The 21109-nt window shown below is 38.0% G+C and overlaps 1 protein-coding gene across 2 annotated transcripts in view; it reads right to left on the reverse strand.

The window, feature by feature from the left end:
* Positions 1-17724, reverse strand: part of UBA6 (ubiquitin like modifier activating enzyme 6) — a 73007-nt gene extending 55283 nt beyond the window's left edge. The window contains exons 1-2 of one of the 2 annotated variants that reach the window (XM_003931892.3): positions 17597-17724; positions 13089-13151 (exon numbers count right to left, since the gene is read on the reverse strand). In XM_003931892.3, coding sequence (XP_003931941.1) covers positions 13089-13151; positions 17597-17667 — 134 coding nt within the window. In that variant the 5' untranslated portion in view covers positions 17668-17724. Of the gene's footprint in view, positions 1-13088; positions 13152-17559 lie in introns of both variants that reach the window. The other variant, XM_010342559.2, reaches the window with a different exon arrangement.
* Between the last annotated feature and the right edge of the window lie 3385 nt (positions 17725-21109).

Consider the following 21109-nt stretch of genomic DNA (forward strand, 5'->3'; position numbering starts at 1 on the left):
AGGTGGAGGTTGCACTGAGCCAAGATCACGCCACTGCACTCCAGCTTGGGTGACGGGAGTGAAATCTTGTTTCAAACAAAACAAAACAATCCCTGCCCCTGGCCCAAAACCCAAGTGGATATACCAATTTACCCTTGTTTCGGCAGTGTATCAAAGTCTCTGCAATTTCACATCCTGGCCATACAGCCTAGTCTCTAGAAGGGCATGCTTAAAGTGCTAGCCCTCGGCTGGCACTTGTGAACTTGGCTTTTGAAATATTTCCTACACTAATAAATCTAATTTTCTTTTTTTTCTAGTTTTCTGAAATAAAACCCATTAATATTCAGATTTTAGTTTCTAAACTAACATTAAGAGTATTCCAAGTTTGATAAGAGCACTTTATTATTTTCCAATTTTAATAATGATTCTTTTATGTGTTAATCCAAAGCATATTTTAAAATTTCTAATTTTATGGGGAATTTTTAAGTTATCTTTTGTATTAACTTCCCACTTAGATGCATTGTGAATAGGTATCACAACCTGTATGATTCAACTCTTCAAAATTTGGGAATTTCTTTGATCACTTTTACAAACAGTTGCATGTGTTCCCAGAAAGAAAGTAGACTCTACAGCTGTTAAAGATACAAGGTTCAGTCCGGTGCAATGGCTCATGCCTGTAATTCCAGCACATTGGGAGGCCGAGGTGGGCAGATCACAAGGTCAAGAGATCGAGACTGTGCTGGCCAACAGGGTGAAACTTCGTCTCTACTAAAAAATAACAAAAATTAGCTGGGCGTGATGGCATGCGCAGGTAGTCCCACCTACTCAGAAGGCTGAGTAGGAGGATCACTTGAACCTGGGAGGCAGAGGTTGTAGTGAGCAGCGATTATACCACTGCTTTCTGGCCTGGTGACAGAGCAAGACTTCGTCTCAAAAAAAAAAAAAATGAGGTTCTTTATATGTGCATTAGGTTAATTTTATAATTTTGCCGATGAAATCTGTACTTGTTTGGATTTTCTGTCTGCTTGTTCTCTTGATTACTAAAAGCAACATTTCAAAAATCTCCCACTACAACCACAAATTTATCTATTGTCTTTGTTATCTCAGTACCCGAACTGAGATATTAGTTATTACATGTGCCTGGCATGTAATAACTAAGTTTTTAACTATGCACCACATGTTGTTTTAAGTGTTTTACTTGTATTAACTCATTTATTCCTCACAAAAATACTATGAGATAATTTCCATTATTATTCTCATTTTTACAGATAGGAATATATAAGCACCTAGAAATTAAGTAGTTTATAAATAGTGGAGGTAAGATTCAACCCAGCAGTCTAGCCTTAGCATCTATACTCTTAACCATTATGCCACAATGCATACGGATTAGGAAAGTCAAATCATTCTTCAAGGTTTATGAGAGAGAAAAAAACAACAACCATCAGTTCCTGGACCTAATTCTTTCCTACCCTGATTCCCACTCCCCAGAGATAACTAGTCTCAATTTTTCAATTTTTAATATTTAATCCCGTATTTCTAAAAACACGTGTATATGTGTATACTTTTATTTCTTGACTTTTTCCAGTTTTATATATTACCTATTAACTTCCTACTAAGAAAGATAAATGATCTTTCTGAAACAAATCGAGTCAAACCATTTTCTTGCTTAAAAAACCCCAATGGTTTTCTATTTCCTTTAGTCACAAGGCATTCATAAACTAGTCCCTGCTTAGTTCTCTAGTCTCATCTTTTGCTTCAGGATGAATCATTCCCGATTTAGATGAGACTGGACTTTTTTGAGTTGAAGTTAGAACAAGTTCAGGCTTTTGTTACTACTGGTACGTAATAAAATTATTTTGCATTATGAGAAGGACAAAAATTTGGGGGTCCAGGAGCAAATGCTATGCTTTGTATCTGTTCCCCAAAGCGTGTGCGTTGGAACTTTAGTACCTGTTAGCTAGGGCCTAATGGGAGGTGTTTAGGTCATGAGGCCTCTACCCTCATGAAGTAATACCATTATTGTAGGAATGAGTTCATTATTGTAGGAGTGGGTTACATCTAAGTAGGTTCAGCTCCCTACTTCAGCCCCTGATTGCCCTCTCTTACTCTTGTCCTTCTGCCTTCCACCATGGGATGATGCAGTAACAAGGCCCTCACCAGACATGACCCCTTGATCTAGCGCTTCCTAGCCTCCAGAACTGTGAGCCAAATAAATTTCTGTTCAGTCACCAAAGGGAAAGGTACTAATTAAGTGCCTTCTTTGTGCCAAGTAATATGTTAGATAGTTTGCAGTTAAATGACACTTAAATGCTGTGAAGTTGATAAGGTTAATAGGTAGTAAATACAGGATTTAAAGAGCTGAGAATATAACTGCAAGTCCAGCATTGTTACATTACAGTTGACGCTACTACGTGACTATATAACAGTGAATGTAACAGAAATTCCTATTAAAATTTCACCCTTTTATGAAAGAACAATATTGTTCTATAGTTTTCACTCACTAGCCTTAGTTTTATCCCCTTGGGGCCATAGAGAACTTGTCTAAATCCTTCTTTGATGTAATACCTCTCCAAACATTTGAATATGGTATTCAGGTTCTAGAGTTTTCTTTCTCTAAGCTAAACATCTCCAGTTCCTTAAACAATTCCAAGTATCACATCATTTGAGTCTCCCTCAACACTAATCACTTTCTTCTGGACACACTTCATTATCTTCATCATGCATGCATACATTTATTAACATACCAATTTCAAGCCAGGCACTTGCTTGGGGTTCACTGTGCAGAGATCATAATAACAACTTCATATGGCTCCTATGAGGATTACATATTAAATAAAATACATAAACTACTAGAATGCCTGTGATATGCTACTGGGATAGACAGACAAAAGATAAGTGGTTGCCTGGAGAAATTAAAGTTGGAGTGAGGAGAAAAAATTACAAAGGGGCACAAATAAAATGTTTGGGTGTGGCTGGGTGTGATGATCACTTGAGACCAGGAATTTGAGAGCAGCCTGGGGAATATGGTGAGATTGCATCTCTACATAAAAATGTGAAAATGAGACAGGTGTGATGGCACATACCTGTGGTCCTACCTACTCAGGAGGCTGAGGTGGGAGGATTGCTTGAGCCTAATAGTTTAAGGTTACAGAGAGCTATGATCACACCACTGTATCCAAGCTTGGGCAACAGAGCAAGATCCTGTCTCTAAAAAAAAAAAATCAGAAACATCCTACAGTTTTTACATCAAATCTTTAAGACTATGATATTCTTCATTTTTATCTTTTTTTTTTTTTTTTTTTTTTTTTTTTTTGAGACAGTCTTGCTCTGTTGTCCAGGCTGGAGTGCAGTGGCACAGCCTTGGCTCACTGCAACCTCTGCCTCCCGGGTTCAAGCAATTCTCCTGTCTCAGCCTCCTAAGTAGCTGGGAGTACAGGCGCCTGCCACCATGCCTGGTTAATTTTTACATTTTTAGTAGAGACAGGGTTTCACCTTGTTGGCCAGATTGGTCTCAAACTGCTGACCTTGTGATCCACCCGCCTTGGCCTCCCAAAGTGCTGGGATTACAGGTGTGAGCCACTGTACCTGGCCAATGTTTTTCGTAAGATATAAAATATTATTCCTATTTACATATGAGAAACTTGTGTAAAAGAAAGATTAAATAACTAGCTCCAGGTCACATAAAGGTCTGGATTTGGATATGAACTCTTACATCTGTCTCCAAAGGCCACGTTAATTACACTGTACCAATGTTTCTCTAACAAGTAGGTATTTGCTGAACATATACCTGTTTTACATGTAAAGTACGTAGCTGTATGTATTTAAAAATGAAGGTCTTGAACTTGGAAGGAGAAATCTGAAGAGAGACTCAAATATCACTAACACAAAGATAGCTAAAATCATGGGAATAAATGATGTGAACTAAAATATGAACTAAGAAAAATCCTCATTTAGCTCCCACTTATAAATGAGAACATGTGATATTTGGTTTTCTGTTCCTGTATTAGCTTGCTAAGGACAATGGCCTCCAGCTCTATCCATGTTCCTGCAAAGGATATGATGTCATTCTTTAAATGATAAGTACAACAAACCCCATGACACAAGTTTACATATATAACGAGCCTATACTTGTACCCCGGAATTTAACAGTTAAAAAAGAAAAAGAACAATCCTAAGGTTGGAACCTGGCATTTATGGTGCAGGAAAATAAAGGAGAATTTAAGAAAAAAAATCTGAGAAAGAAGAGTCATAACAGTAGAAGCAAATTCAAAAAGACTGGTATTTTGGAAGTGAGAGGAAAGAGTTTCCTCCAGGATTACATTAGAATAAAAGGTTTAGATGCTATTACAATAGTATTACATCTAAAGATCTAGGAATGCCCTGATTCTGTTTTGATATTAACCCTTCCTCCATACAGTGATCTCTACACAGGAAATTATATGCAAGGAACAACAGAATAGATAAAAATGCCACTTTATTATCATTTGAATCAGCCTTAATCACACTCAGTGGAGGGTTCTTTCATAAAAGCAGCTAGAAAACCAAGCCTGGAGTCCTAAATTGGGACTCATTCATTTCTTCAGATACATCTTGTGATCAGCAGGCTCAGGCACATCTTCAGAGAAAAAGAAAGAAATGGCCAGAGAATAGGCTCAAGTCTAATTAACCTAACAATAAAGACCAAAAATAGAGAAAGAAAGAACTCAGAATGTCATCAGAGGCAGTCAAAAATAAGAGAGAATGCAGAATACCATCAGAGGCAATCCAAAATAAAATCCCTTTGAGAGAGAGAGAGATACTCAGAATACCATCAGAGGCAGTCCAAAATAAAACCCCTTGGAGATTCTGAGAAAAAGTTTAGATTCCGTTGATGAGTAAATTACAAGGTGGCTTAAGATTGAGTAGTAATAAGGAAAGAACAAAAAATTTTTCTTCAGAAAGATGCTTTGTTCAACTAGGTACTAAAATTGCTTTAAAAGATATTTCCTACTAAAATATATATGTATAAATATTAAAAACATATTAGTTGATATTTAAGATTTGTAGATTTTTAGAAGGTTTAGGCCATTGTGGTGCGTGCCTATAATCCCACCTACTCAGGAGGCTGAGGTAGGAGAATTGCCTGAACCCAGGAGGCGGAGGTTGTGGTGAGCCGAGATCGCGCCATTGCACTCCAGCCTGGGTAACAAGACTGAAACTCTGTCTTAAAAAAAAAAAAAAAAAAAAAAAAGGAAAATCTAATTGTTTAGAAGTAAAATTACAACCTGAGACACAGTTATTTATGTATGGAAAAAACCTGTGTACCCAGAGGATACTAACTAAATTTCAAAATAGCATCTAGGAAAACATAAACAATAGTGGATATTAACTAGATTTCAATTATACATAGTCCCTGACTTAGGATGGTCTAACTTAACGATTTTTCAACTCTACAATGGTGCAAAAGTAATACACATTCCATAGAAATGATACTTTGAGTAACCACATAACCATTCTGATTTTTACTTTCAGTACAGTATTCAATAAATTGTATGAGATATTCAACACTTCATTATAAAATAGGCTTGTGCTTTTTCCTAACTTGTAAGTGTTCCAAGAATATCTAAGGTAGGCTAAGCTAAGATATAATGTTCAGATTAGGCATACTATACGCATTTTCAACTTAACAATATTTTCAACTTATGGGTTTATCAGGATGTAACTTCATTTTAAATCAAGGAGCATCTGTACAGTATATAAGTATCTAGGAGGAAATAAACAACATTTAAAGGATCAACCTTACGTATCTCAACATGTATGATCCCAGAAAATTAAACTTCTTTAACTTTCAGGAAAAATGAATTTACATGTGTCTGGGCTGTTATAATACACTCATTTGCTCAAAATGCCCCAATTCCTGAGAAAAGAGAAATGTTTGTTTTTCTATCTAACTTTTTCAGCTGTCAGAATTTTCCAGATATAAAGGGTGATCTTACTGTAGCAGTTTCATGTCAGAATTCAGAAGTCAGGAAATGTTGTACCTTGCCGGTAATTCTGGTTTTTGCCTAAAGATGGAATGTGTAAATGCCTTCTTAATATCATCACTATCTTCTATCCTTAGTAACATATGCACCTTTTTCAGACTTTTTTGTCATATCCTTAGTTTTGATTACCATGCAGCCTGAACTGCCAACTAAGCAACATCTAGTCTTAAGTTCTGAACTACAAGTCAATCGGAACACAATGTCTTGCCTAGCCATTCAATAATCATTTAATGATTATCTTCTAAGACTCAGATACTGTCTGTGACTTAGAAAAGCTTGTGGTCCGACAGAGTTGACATGCATGTGAAAAAATACTATGGGATGATGTGCTTAGTTAATAGCAATAAAAATAAGGTGCTTTAGGGATCAGCAGAAAGGATGAGAAGTAACTCAGGTAAGATATCACAGAGCAGACATAGGAGTGAGTTCTTAAAGGACCATAAGAAGGTATTTTTGAGGCACAGAAGAGCACCACAGGAAAAGACAATTGAGGTAAAAAAGTATGAACTGCAATGACCTTCCTTATCTTTGGTAAAAAAGTAGTCTAGTATAGCCACTGTATTCAGAGGGAAAGGTAGGTTGGGGGCCTTCAGTAAATGGTGCTGGAAAAACTAGATTACCAAATGCAAAAGAATAAATTAGACCCTTATCTCATACAAAATAATCAAATCAAAATGAATCAAAGACTTAAATGTAAGATCTGCAACTATAAAACTCCTAGAAGAAAACAGAAAAAAGGCTTCATAACACTGGTGTTGGCACAGATTTCCTGGATAACTTCACTTTGTTATGTTAACCAAAGGCACACATAACAAAAGCAAAAATTGGCAAGTGGGACTATATGAAACTAGAAACCAGCAAAGGAAACAATCAACAAAGTGAAAAAGCAACCTACAGAATGAGAGAAGGTATTTGTAAGCCATACTTGTGATAAGGGGTTAATAATATCCAAAGGAATGCCTATAACTCAATATCAAAAACCCCCAACTAAACCAATATTTAGAAATGGAGAGTTTGAATAGATGTTTCTCCAAAAACATGCACATAGCCAACAGGTATATCAAAAGGTGCTCAACATCATTAATCATTAGGAAAATACAAACCAAAACCACAATGAGAGATTACCTCACACATGATGGATGACCATTATAAAACAAAACAAAACATAACAAGTATTGCCAAGAATGTGGAGAAATTGGAGCTTTTGTGCACTGTTGGTAGAAATGTAGAATGGTGCAGTTGCTATGGAAAACAGGGTGAAGCTTCCTTGAAACTTAAAAAATAGAATTACCATATAATCCAGCAATTCCATTTTGGGTATTTATCCAAAAGAATTAGAAACAAGATCCTGATGAAATATTTGCTACATAGATCTGTTGTACAACAATGTACACAGAGTTAACAATACAGTTGACCCTTGAACAACATGAGTTTCAAATGCACGAGTCCATTATATACACAGATTTTTTTCAATAAATACACTGAAAAATTTTTTGAACACTTGCGACAACTTGAAAAAACTCACAACTTGGACTCTGTAGCCTAGAAATATCAAAAAATTAAGAAAAAGTATGTCATGAATGCATGAAATCTGTGTACATACTAGTCTATTTTATCATTTACTACCATAAAATACACGCAAATTATAAAAAGTTAAAATTTATCAAAACTTAATACATACAGACCATACATGTTGCCATTTGCAGTTAAAAGGAATGAAAACAGAGGTAAAGATGCAGTATTCAGTCATAAGCGCATAAAATTCACTGTAGTACATACTGCACTGCTGTAATAATTGTGTAGCTACTTCCAGTTGCTATTGTGGTGAGCTTAAGTGATGTATCTGAGTAAAGTGTATGTGACTCTATTCATCTTTGCCTGAGCAATTCCTCTCTCCAGTAAATTGAGTATCAGAGGAAAAAGTGATCTCTTGAGGTTCTTGCATATTTTTTCATCATGTTTAGTGTGCAATACTGAAAATTTTGAATAACATTGTGGGACCCATACAAAGTGCCACCAGTAATGTTGCAAGTACTCCCAAGAAGCTGAAAAAGGTCATGACATTATAATAAAAAGTTGAACTGTTTGATACGTACTGTAGACAGAGGTCTGCAGCTGTAGCTGTGGTTGTCCACCATTTCAAGATAAAATGAATCCAGTGGAAGGACCATTGTAAAAAAAAAAATGAAAAGCCGCCAGGTATGGTGGCTCACACCTGTAATACCCGCACTTTGGGAGACTGAGGCGGGTGGTTCACCTGAGGTCAGGAGTTCGAGACCAACCTGACCAAAATGGAGAAACGACACCTCTACTAAAAAAAAAAAAAAAAAAAAAAAAATTAGCTAGACATGGTGGCACATGCCTGCAATCCCAGCTACTCAGGAGGCTGAGGCAGGAGAATCGCTTGAACCTGAAAGGTGGAGGTTGTGGTGAGCTGAGATCGCGTCACTGCTCTCTACCCTATGCAACAACAGTGAAGCTTCATCTAAAAAAAAAATAAAGAAAAAGAAAAAAAGAAAAACCATCATTGTAACTACAACAGCAAGTGTGAAAACCCTGCACTTTTTGTGAAAGACCTTGTTATCGTGTAATGAAAATGCAGCACTGATAAGGGTGCAGGACTTCTGAAAGAAAGGCGTACCTATAGATTCTAACGTGATTTGAGAAAAAGCGAGGTCATTGTAAGAACACTTAAAGCAAAAACAAGGTAAAGGATATAAAGCTGTAGAATTTTTTTCCATAGGTTACTGGTGTGGGTGGTATTTGGTTACGTGAGTAAGTTCTTGGTGATTTGTGTGGTTTTGGTGCACCCATCACCTGAGCAGTAAAGCTGTAGAATTTAATGCCAGCAAAAGATAGTTTGATAATTTTAGAAAGAGGTTTGGCATAAAAAAAAAAAATTCAGACACAACAGGAGAAGCAGCTTCTGCCAATCAAGAGGCAGCAATGAGTTTCTAGATATCATAAAGAAAATCACTGAAAGAAAGGATATCTACTTAAATAGGTTTTTAATGTAGAATAAAGTGCCCTATTCTGAAAAAAACTGCCACAAAGGACATTTATTAGTAAGGAAGAGAAGCACCAGGATTTAAGGCAGAAACGTAGTTAACTATACTGTTTTGTGCAAATGCATTCAAGTTTATGATCAGGACTGCCCTATGTGTAAAGTTAATAACTCCTGAGCATTGTAAGATAAACACCAGCTGCCAGTCCTCTGGCTACATAAGAAGCAGGCATGGACAAGAACCCTTTTCCTTCATTGGTTCTATTGATGCTTTGTCCCTGAGGTGAGAAGTACCTTGCCAGTAAGAACTTTGAAAGTTCCTTTGCTATTGGAACTTTACACCTGGTCACCCAGAACTCCGTAAGTTCAACAATAAAGGTGCTGAAGTGGCCTACTTGCTTCAAAACACAACATCTCAAATTCAGCTTCTAGATCAGGGTATCATAAAGGACCTTTAAGGTTCATTACACACGGTGCTCTACGGAAAGGACTGTCAATGCTATGGAAGAGAATCTCAAAAGAGAGAACATTGTTAAAGTCTGGAAGATTATACCATTGAAGAGGCTATCGCTGTTACTGACATCAGACAATCTGACCAAGGGTTCCAATGATTTAAGACTGTGTTGATTTCTTTAATGACATGGACCCTACTACAACAAAAAGAAACTAAAGAAAATGACAGGAGGATCAGTACTGTATAGAATACTATAGATATAATTACTGTATGACTTTTTTGCTTTCTCATTTCTAGAAACATTTTGCTTCCATCTCTTTTGATTCTACTATCCCTAAGACAACAAGAGCAACTTCTCCCCTTCTTCCTCCTCAACCTATTCAACATGACAACAAAGATGAAGACCTTTATGATCCAGTTCCACCTAAAGAACAGTAAATATATTTTCTTTTCCTTATGATTTTCTTAACATTTTTCTCTAGCTTACTTTATTGTAAGAATACCAAGTATATGTAGCGTATAACAATATGTGTTAATTGTTATTTACATTATCAGTAATGTTTCCAATCAATAGTAGGCTACTAGTAGTTAGGTTTTGAGAGTCGAAAGTCATACATGGATTTTCGACTACACAAAATGTAAGGAGTAGGAGAGATGACACTCCTAACTCATTCCTTGTTCAAGTGTCAGCTATACTATACTACACACTTAAAAACTTGTTATTAGGGTAGAGTTCATGTTATCTGTTTTTATTACAATAATAACTTTTTAAAAGGTAAGTTTGGGTCATGTTCAAGATGACTCTGTAAGCTACAGTATTTGGACTTGTACTATGAGACAAAATGGTCGGAACTGTGGCTGTGTGAAAGCGGATGAAGAGAAAAGAGAACTTTTGGAATTTATCTTTATCTTACCCTACCTTCATCAAGCTTACTGCTGAAATCTATCTCCCTGAGATGTTAAGAGGTTAAGAATCTTCATTTCAGGCCGGGCGCGGTGGCTCAAGCCTGTAATCCCAGCACTTTGGGAGGCCGAGGCGGGTGGATCACGAGGTCAAGAGATCGAGACCATCCTGGTCAACATGGTGAAACCCCGTCTCTACCAAAAATACAAAAAAAAAAAATTAGCTGGGCGTGGTGGCGCGTGCCTGTAATCCCAGCTACTCGGGAGGCTGAGGCAGGAGAATTGCCTGAACGCAGGAGGCGGAGGTTGAGGTGAGCCGAGATCGCGCCATTGCACTCCAGCCTGGGTAACGAGAGCAAAACTCCGTCTCAAAAAAAAAAAAAAAAAAAAAACAAAGAATCTTCATTTCATGCCTTGTCCCTAAAATAAACATTGTCCAAAGTCCTAGGTCTAATACTAGTTTCTATAAACAACAGATACAGATTAAAAAAAAAGAAAAAATACAAAACTCCCAAATCTTCAGATTCAGTCACTGTAATAATAATAAAAAAAACCCTCAAACATGTATGTTAATTAATTTTTAAAATTTTTAAGAAAATAACAGCTAGTTTTTGTGTGAAAACCTCACATTTTGGCCTTTGTAATATACATGTCTGTGTATTTTACTAAGAAAACCTATATGTAGTCAGTAACTCTTTTAGTATTCACTAATAATTCATTCTTTTAGTACCCACATAAATTTCTCACTTTATCACTTATCGATTCCTACCCTCACTACAACAAATTCTTAAGATATTAGAACTTAAATATGCATACTGGTAAACAACTGAATATTTGCAGGAAGTCATGAATACAAAGTGCAAACAACTACACCAAAAGTTATTTTCCATCAAGCAAAAGAAAATGGCTTACCTCTAATAATAACAGATAAACTGCTATAGTCTATAACTCTCAGTCAAGCAAACTGCAGCCTACTCACATAGCATTGTAAATAGAAAGTTTAGTCACTCGGCTACTGAGTTGGAGGGACATTAAAAAAGCTTCATGAGGATTAAACTAAGTCATGAATAACATTAGTCAATACTATCTCAAAGAAGTGCCAATTGTTATCCCAAGGAAAACAAGACCAAAAGGACATTCATAATATAATTATAAAGAGTCCCAAATTAAGAGTCCCACTCTCCCTTTTTGCTTACTCTCTTCAAGCCACACTGTCCTGCTTGCTGTTCTGCAAAGCAAGCTTGCTCTCATTTCAGAGTTTTTATACTATTTCTTCTGCTTAGAATGTTATTTCTTAAAATCTCAGAATAGTTGACTTCTTATCACTTAAGCCTCTATTAAAATAGTGTCACAAATATCACACACATCATTCCTGATCACCCTATCATTAAAATGGGTACTGTTATCCTTAGGTCATTGCCTAACTCATTAACCTATCACAGTTTCTTCAAATCACTTACCATTAACTGTTTGTCTGCTGCTCCTACCAAAAAATGTACGGTCTGTTAAAAACTCACTACTGTATTCCAAATACCCAAAATAGTACCAGGCATTTAATAATAATAGATAATCCTGTGCTACACACTTGTTTAAGTGCATTGCATGTACTATTTCAGTTAACCCTTACAACAACTTAAGGTAACTTCTAACCCATATCTTATAATCAGGAAACCATCTGTAAAATAATTTTCACATAAGCAAGATGGTTAGTCTTTTATCTCTTTTCCCAAGCATATAGTACAAAACAGGAGTTGGCATCAACTTGCCGGATGGTAAGTATTAGCTCCTAATAAAGTGCCCATTATTGACTCTGCATCTTTTTCTTTACTTTAAAAAGTATTCAAATGCCATGAAAAAGTACAGTTTAAAAAGTCTCATCAAATTCCATTCAGATCACAACTATTCAATCATATATGATACTTTCTTGAATTACTAAAAAAGTTTTCCAATTTCCTGAAAAAGCATAGTTTAAAAAGTCCCACTGACCGGGTACGGTGGCTCAAGCCTGTAATCCTAGCACTTTGTGAGGCCGAGGCGGGTGGATCACAAGGTCAGGAATTCAAGACCAGCCTGGCCAACATGGTGAAACCCCATCTCTACTAAAAATACAAAAATTAGCCAGGTGTGCTGGCAGGTGCCTATAATCACAACTACTGGGGAGGCTGAGGCAGGGAACTGCTTGAAGCCAGCAGGTGGAGACTGCAGTGAACTGAGATCACACCACTGCACTCCAACCCCAGTGGAAGAGACTACTTCACACGAAAAAAGGTCCTATCAAATTTCATTCAAATCACAACTCTTAAATCACACAATACTTCTCAACTGTCTATAAATCACAGAATAGGAAATATTTTAATGAGATTACAATGAAGTAATCATATTCTCCAGATATTATTGCATGACTCAATTGAAATATTGTTCTTCATGAATTCCTGTACTATCAAGAACTTAAATATATATTATTGTCCAAATATGAGAGGTTTATTTTACAAAGGACAGCAAAATCCTTCTTAGCCCTATCACCTAAACCTAAAACAACTGAGATTTAAATATTATAAAAATGTAGGTTAAAAAAAATCACAGAAACCCTAATTTTAACTTGAGAGTAACTCTTTATACATATATATAATTCTGCATAGGCCAAATGGTATCTTCAAATAGACTACTTGATTATTTGAGAAAAATTAACAGGGAAAATAAGTGTCAGTTTCCATGCGATTCTTACCTGTATAATGCATCATCGATCTCCACAGATGCTGTTGACATAATGGGCAAATTTTTATTTGTGCTGGAAAAAAAAAAAACATGGTATTAAATATTCACATTTTATAATGTAATAATTGATTATTTGTGGGATCAGATTCACCAGTTACTAAAAGTGTTCACGAATCAAACATGTATTTTATTATCTACCACTTTACTTATATATTTTTAAATGGCCTGAATTTAAATTCTGATTGCTTGTTCTATCCTCTGTGCATTTTAAGATTATAGAGCTCATCATTTTTTATTCTCAGATGTCAGGTTTGTTTTATATATATATATATATATATATATACATGCACACACACACACACGTTTTTTCTTTTTTGAGATGGAGTCTCATTCTGTCACTCAGACTGGAGTACAGTGGCGTCATCTCAGCTTACTGCAACCTCCATGCTCCCGGGTTCAAGCGATTCATGTGCCTCAGCCTCCTGAGTAGGTGGGACTACAAGTGCACACCAAGTCCAACTAAATTTGTAATTTTATTAGACACTGGGTTTCACCATGTTGTTCAGGCTGGTCTCGAACTCCTGACCTCAAGTGATCCACCTGCCTCAGCCTCCCAAAGTGCTGGGATTACAGGTGTGAGCCACTGTGCCCAGCCATTTGGTACATATATACATACATTCTAATAGATCTGTATTTCAGCTCTCTCTAGATAAAATCATTCAATCCTGTGGATAAATGTATATTGATTATATTTAAACTTATTTCTCCACATGTGATTGATCTTTCCTCTGACCTCCAGATTGTATACAATTGCCAAAACAATTAACCATTCTGATGTCTTAACTGGTATCACAAACATAACAAATTCCAAAGAGAATTCAATTACCCCTGCATAGTCTATTCTTCCCATCTTTCTTAACTCATTTTCTGGTACCATCATTTACTCGGTTGGGCCAGAAATCTAGGGTTCTTCTTGCTTAAATCATCCCCCTACTTTCTCCATCTGAGTCCAGTTAGCTCTACTTTCAAGAGATCTCAAATCTGATCACTTCTTCCTACTTCAATCAGTACAACCTTAAGCCAAACCATCATCACATTTCACCTGAGCTACTTCAAAGCCCTCCTAACTAGTCTCCTTATTTTTACTATTGTCCTTCCCCTTTGTTCTCCATAAAACAGTCTACATATCTTAAAATGCAGTCAGAAATTATCCCCCAACTTTGGACTACCCTTCAGTGGATTTCCTTTACTTTTTTTCTTTTTTTTTTTTGTCGCCCGAGCTGGACTGCAATGATGTGATCTTGGCTTACTGCAACCTCCACCTCCTAGGTTCAATCGATTCTCCTGTCAGCCTCCTCAGCAGCTGGGATTACAAGCACGTGCTACCACACCCAGCTAATTTTTTTTGTATTTTTAGTAGAGATGGGGGTTCAACACCCCACCACGCTGGAAAGGGGCAACCTGTCCTGTCTCCCATTTCAACTCCCACGCCTCCCTTTTTCCTTACTATTGTCAAGCCACACTGACCTGCTTGCTGTTCTGCAAGAAGCCAAGCTTGCAAGCTTGCTCTCATTTCAGAGTTTTTACACTATTTCTTCTACTTAACATGTTCTTTCTTAAAATCTCAGAATAGTTGACTTATCACCTAAGCCTTTATTAAAATCGTGTAACAAATATCAATCACGTACATCATTCCTGATCACCTATCAACAAAATGGCTACTCTTATCCTTAGGTTACTGCCTAACTCATTAACCTGTCATAGTTTCTTCAAATCACTTACCATTAACTGTCTGCCACTCCTACTAAAAAACATATGGTCTGTTAAAAATTCACCAGTGTATTCCAAATACATAAATAGTACCAGGCATTTAATAATGATAGAGAGCCCTGTGCTACACACTGTTTTAAGTGCTTTAGCTGTACTAATTCAGGTAACCCTTACAATAACAACCTTGTTCAAACAATGGGCAGGCACTATTGCTATCTCCAATGAACAGATGGCAAAAAGAGGCTGAGAGGGGTTAACTTAAAATTTGCCCAAAGTCACAGAGCAGGCAAATGGCACCGCCAGGATCTGAACTCAGGCAGTCTAGCTCTTGATTATCACACATGCTGCCTACTGCCTCTGATAGTAGACATTTTAAAAAGCACTTTTAAAAAACCTGTTACATTGGCCAGGTGCAGTGGGTTTCACACCTGTAATCCCAGCACTTTGGGAGGCCGAAGCAGGTGACCACCTAAGGTCAGGAGTTTGAGACCAACCTGGCCAACATGGTAAAACTGTCTCTACTAAAAATACAAAAATTAGCCAGGAGTGCTGGCAGGTGCCTGTAATCCCAGGTACTCTGGAGGCTGAGGTGGGAGAGAACTACTTGAACCTGGGAGGTGGAAGTTGCAGTGAGCTGGGATTGCATCACCGCACACCAGTCTGGGCGACAAGAACAAGACTCTGCCTCAGGAAAAAACAAACAAACAAACAAACAAAAAACTGTTAAATGAATATATTTTAAAGGAAAAAATAATAAAAAAATCTAAATATAACGAATATGACAAAGTATAACTATAATAACATTCATAGCAGTGCTGGTCTCAATTATTTCACAACATCACAACATGGCCTTCAAAAAGGTTATCAGTAGGAAACACTGGGAAGCAGAGATAACTCCCAGGTACAGGCAACCAGTCTGGGCCATTTGGAGCCGAAGCACTATGAGAGCTGAGATCAATATACTGGCAGAAGTGCAGGCCATTCCTAGTTCTGAGAAGCTCTTACTGTCAATTAAAGGATTCTAAATGAAATTCAGGTTTGGTATCCAACTTTCTAGTACTAGCATCAATAAACAAGCCAAAGAATTTGTTAACAAAGGTAATTAAAATGTTATCATTTAACTCACCAAACACTGATATCAAATGATATAAACACTGATATAAAATGATATCAGATTCTAGCTAATTAAACGGATCAGAAGATAGCTGTGTTCTAAAAAGATCAGCTATCTAATAAAAAACACACACATACACAATATACCCTGTTTGGGCATTGTAACAAAATATAAAAATAAACAAAATTTGTTTCTTTTCTTTTTTTGAGACAGGGTATCTCTCTGTCACTCAGACTAGAGTGCAGTGGAACAATCTAGGCTCACTGCAGCCTCGACCTCTCCAGACTCAAGCGATACGCCCATCTCAGCCTCCCGAGTAGCTGGGACTACAGGCGTGCACCAACACACCCAGATAACTTTTTTTTTTTTTGTATTTTGTGGAGACGCCGTTTTGCCACGCTGCCCAGGTTGGTCTAGAACTCCTGGGCTCAAGCGATCCGGCCGCTTCAACTTCCCAACGCTCTGGCATTGCAGGCGTGAGTCACTGCGCCCGGCCAACAAAATTTGTTATTATTTACTTCCCTATAATCTTATCCCTACTACACTTTCACTTGCTGTTTTCCTTGCTTGGGGAAGGGGGGCAATAGGCCTGTGGGTAAATCTGAATAAAAGCGAGAAGAGCTACATTGTAATTAGCTGTGCCACTTAATGGCATGACTGGCACTTTTCAGAAAGTTGTGCCTCATTGGAATATTTCAAGAATATGTAAAAATAACATGACCTATAAGACAATCAAAAACGCTTCAAATAAGACGCGGGTTTTGTTATTACATAATACACCACAAGTCTGGCAGTGTTGGCAAAGGCAGACAATACCATGAAACTGAAAGCATCCCTGCAGTCTGAAACTGGCGAAAAAGCTACAGGTTTACAAAGTCTCACATCAGCTGAAAATAATACATCCATCATTTCTATCTTGGCATGGTGTATTCTGACAGTGGTGGACAGGATATCATTACTTGCTTTATTAATTATGAGATGACTTACAGAGGAACTACTAACCAAGAATCTGGTAAAGGCCTGGCACAAACATTTCCCCCTATTTTTACAAGGGCGGGAATGACCTAAAGAATTTCAAAACCAAGTAGGAAATAAGAATGGGTAACTTATGTATTTTTTTCCTGGCTTTTTTTTTTCTTCCGTAGTCAACAGAGGCCTCAGGGTGTCCAGATTGCTACTGATTCATTCTTATCAAGTTCCTTCTGGTAATAGTTTTCAAAAGAGTATCTCATTGGAGGTGCACAGAGGCGCTCCCAGCTTTCTTTTTACGGAAAAGAGAAAAGGTGCTTGGCACCAGTCAGGGAAGCTCACGCCAAGTGACCGGGACCAGAACTCGCTCTCAGCCGGAGCCCCCCCAAGTCTGGTGACTGGGAGGAAGAAGGATCCCGAATCCCAGCCAGAACTGAGAAAGCGCACCTTTGAGGTGCGGGAAGGGGACTTTCTCCTCCGGCAAGCCGGGAACAGCAAAGGCCCTAGCTCACGTCGCCACACCCACCCCACCCACCTCCCCAAGCCGGCTCTGCTCGGCCCCGCGGCCTCTCGGGCGCCCCCAGCCCACCGGAGAGAAAGAAGCAGAAACCCGGAGCCTGGGTCCCACCTGCGATCCGTCACCTTCGCCCGCCACGTCCTCTCACCTGCCAGTCGCCCAGGAAGAACAGGACGCCTCTTCCCCTTGAGGGGCGGCCACCGTCTCGGATCTTTCCATCGTCGCCTGAGACACCGCCGCCGGCTACCAGGAGGTAGGAAAGGGGGCGGGACCGCGGGGGTCAAGGGGCGGGCAGAGACGTCATCAGAGGGGGCGGGCCTGGGGAAGCAAGGATCCCGGCAGCGCCTTCCCGTCAACCCTTGGGGCGTCCTGATTTCCGGTTTGGGTGTGGCCGCATGATGTGCTGTGGTGGAGGTGGCCGAAGGGGGCGTTACTGTTGGGATTGGCATCCGGCAGATGAAGATGGAACCAAAGTCCAGAAGTTAGTCGTCACCCTTGCTCTGCAGCCAAACAAGCAGGACTCTAGTAACTCGCGAAATGATGGGATTGCGTTGCAAATCCTTAAAAGAGTCTTACAGGAAGAAGAGGAAACAGCTTCATTTTATAAACTGAAGGCAGGTAATAGCTCCAGATTGTCAGTAAGGGACACCACTTCAAGATGTTATGTATTTAATAAATAATTTGAGGGACGGGTGCGGTGGCTCACTCCTGTTATCCCAGCACTTTGGGAGGCCGAATCACCTGAGGTTGGGAGTTCGAGACCATCCTAACATGGAGAAACCCCGTCTCTACTTAAAAAAAAAAAAAAAGTACAAAATTAGTTGGGCGTGGTGGTGCATGCCTGCAATCACAGTTACTCGGTAGGCTGAGGCAGGAGAATCACTTGAACCTGGGAGGCAGAGGTTGCACTGAGCCAAGATCACACCATTGCACTCCAACCTGGGCAAAAAGACCAAAATGCCGTCTAAAAAAAAAAAAAGGTAATAATAATTTTGGGAGTCCACTACATTTGAGGCACTGCCTCAGATTTAATAGAATCATGTGATTTTTAGTGCCATAGGTCTTTCCAGTGTGGTTCCTTCAATTTGTGGGTAAAAGAAAGGAACTTCGGTCAGTGCAAGTGTCTTGGTCAAGGTCATAGAGCTAATCACTGTTAGATTACCAGAACATATCTAAGGAGTTCTCATATAATTCTTTCCATTTACTTCCATGTCACCTTTATTAGCAAAATTAGTTGAACACAATAACATTGGGATTTGTCTTTCACTTTAAGTAACAGTATATATTTGAATAAACATCTGCAGGATTTTTTAAATTAGCCTATACTTTGACTTTGGATATTATGTAATTTTTTGTGATGTATCATATTTTTAATTAGAAATTTTTCCTCTCTCATGTGGAGATGAGGGTCCAGGCAAAACTGTATTATCCTTTGTGCCCCTCTATTCTCTTCAAAATTGCACATCTTAAAATACCTGGAAGGTAGGCGGGGCGCGGTGGCTCAAGCCTGTAATCCCAGCACTTTGGGAGGCTGAGGCAGGCGGATCACGAAGTCAAGAGATCGAGACCATCCTGGTCAACATGGTGAAACCCCGTCTCTACTAAAAATACAAAAAATTAGCTGGGCATGGTGGTGCGTGCCTGTAATCCCAGCTACTCAGGAGGCTGAGGCAGGAGAATTGCCTGAACCCAGGAGGCAGAGGTTGTGGTGAGCCGAGATCGCGCCATTGCACTCCAGCCTGGGTAACAAGAGCGAAACTCCGTCTAAAAAAAAAATACCTGGAAGGTTCGTGTTGCTCACCTATAGCATTGTCCGTATTCCTCAACCTGGTTGTGAACCTTTCCCACATTAAAATGTACTTGATCTATGCCCTGTTCTTTCAAGGTTCTGCTCCAGCACTAAATTTATTCCCTGTCTTTTCTCTTTATTCTAAAATTAATAAGTATACATATCTTTGGCTATCCCACCCTACAGATACTGTCAGTTTCTTTGTTTCTTTCCCTCTGATTTCCTTTCTGTATTTATTTTTTTCCTAAATATTTGTTGAATGCCTATTAAACATTAGAACTTAATGACTAAACAATAAGCAGACAATAGTGATAAAATTGATCATCAATATTATCCAGTTCATTGTGAGAAGACAAAATAGTAATGAAAAATTAATTTAAGAAAGTGACTTTTCTATGAAATAGAATGAGTATTCCAATGAGCTGAACAGAGAATATTAGCTTTATAGGCAGAAAAGGACTGAAGCACAGAAACAGAACAAAAAGCAGATTATTTCAAAGTTACTTTCCTTGTAAATGTTAAAACAGAGTATGCTTTCTTTTTTTTTTATTGCGTTTTAGGTTTTGGGATACATGTGAAGAACGTGCAAGATTGTTTTCTTATTATGCCCACTAGTTTAAGTAGAATCTCCTGTTTTTTTTTTTTTTTTTAAACTGGCTTATTTTTCCAAAGTACACTTTAATGATATGGTGCTTAGCACAAGCAACTCCATTCTGGTTTGATCTAATGGGGCCTAGTATAGAAGCCTAGTCCAAAACAATGGCTTGCCATTACCCACACTTCTTTATATTATAACATCCATGAATAGAATATGCATTTAAAAAAATAAATGAATACAGAAAACAATGTGCACCTTAAAATTGAGGGCATGTTAGATTTGATAATATATGGTGTGAATTATTTCAAGCAGGTAACAAGCAACCAGATTTAACAGATTTTAATGTTTCATCACATTTGTAAAATGAGAAAGTAAACTAGGCTATCACAACTTTTTGACTGAGGATTTCCATCATAAGAAAGTAGGACATACTGAGGATATTTAAGGGCAAAAAGTATAGGCCAAGGATTTTACATCTAGCAAAACTAACTCGTATACAGAAGGTACAAACTGTTATCAACAATTGGTAAATCAACACTTGATGAGACTAGCATTTTCATGAGCCCTTCCTGAATAATTAATTACAGAAAGAGTGTCTGACAATCAGAATTACTACAGAAACATTGTCCTAAGGTTTGGCTCGGGTTCTTAACAGCAAATTACAATCTGTTGCATTTATTAGCTTTTGTGTTTCTTCTAGTTTATTACTAATTCTCCTGAGTTCTGTTACCTCATTTCTGAGGTTTTCTAATTCAGAATCAAGTTGTTCTTCCATATCTTCTATTATTTTTAATGTCATTTAGCTAGTTTCAAAATAAATTATTTTGTAGTACATCTTTCAGGTATGTTTTTATTATCTGTTATGATGGTATTTTTTATTCTCTCTTTTCATATAACTGCATGGGATTTGAACTTGATGCTTTTTTGTTGCTCATTTTTATGTGAAATTGATGTTCCTGAACTAATATGAGGCAGACTTCGTAGCCCAATAAGCCTAAGTTTATCAGGACCAAAACTGTATTCTAAGAAAGTCAGGTATAGTAGTCTGTTTTCCCACTGCTATAAAGAAATATCCAAGACTGGGTAATTTATAAAGGAAAGAGATTTAGTTGAGCCACAGATTTGCATGGCTAGGGAGTCTTCAGGAAACTTACAATCATGGAAAAAGGTGAAGGAGAAGCAAGACGTGTCTTACGTGGTGGCAGGAGAGAAGTGAGAGCGCAGGAAAAACTGCCACTTTTAAAACCACCACATCTCATGAGAATTCCCTCATT

The sequence above is a fragment of the Saimiri boliviensis genome, chromosome 3 (assembly GCF_048565385.1).
Source record: "Saimiri boliviensis isolate mSaiBol1 chromosome 3, mSaiBol1.pri, whole genome shotgun sequence".
In the NCBI taxonomy this organism is placed as follows: Eukaryota; Metazoa; Chordata; class Mammalia; order Primates; family Cebidae; genus Saimiri; species Saimiri boliviensis.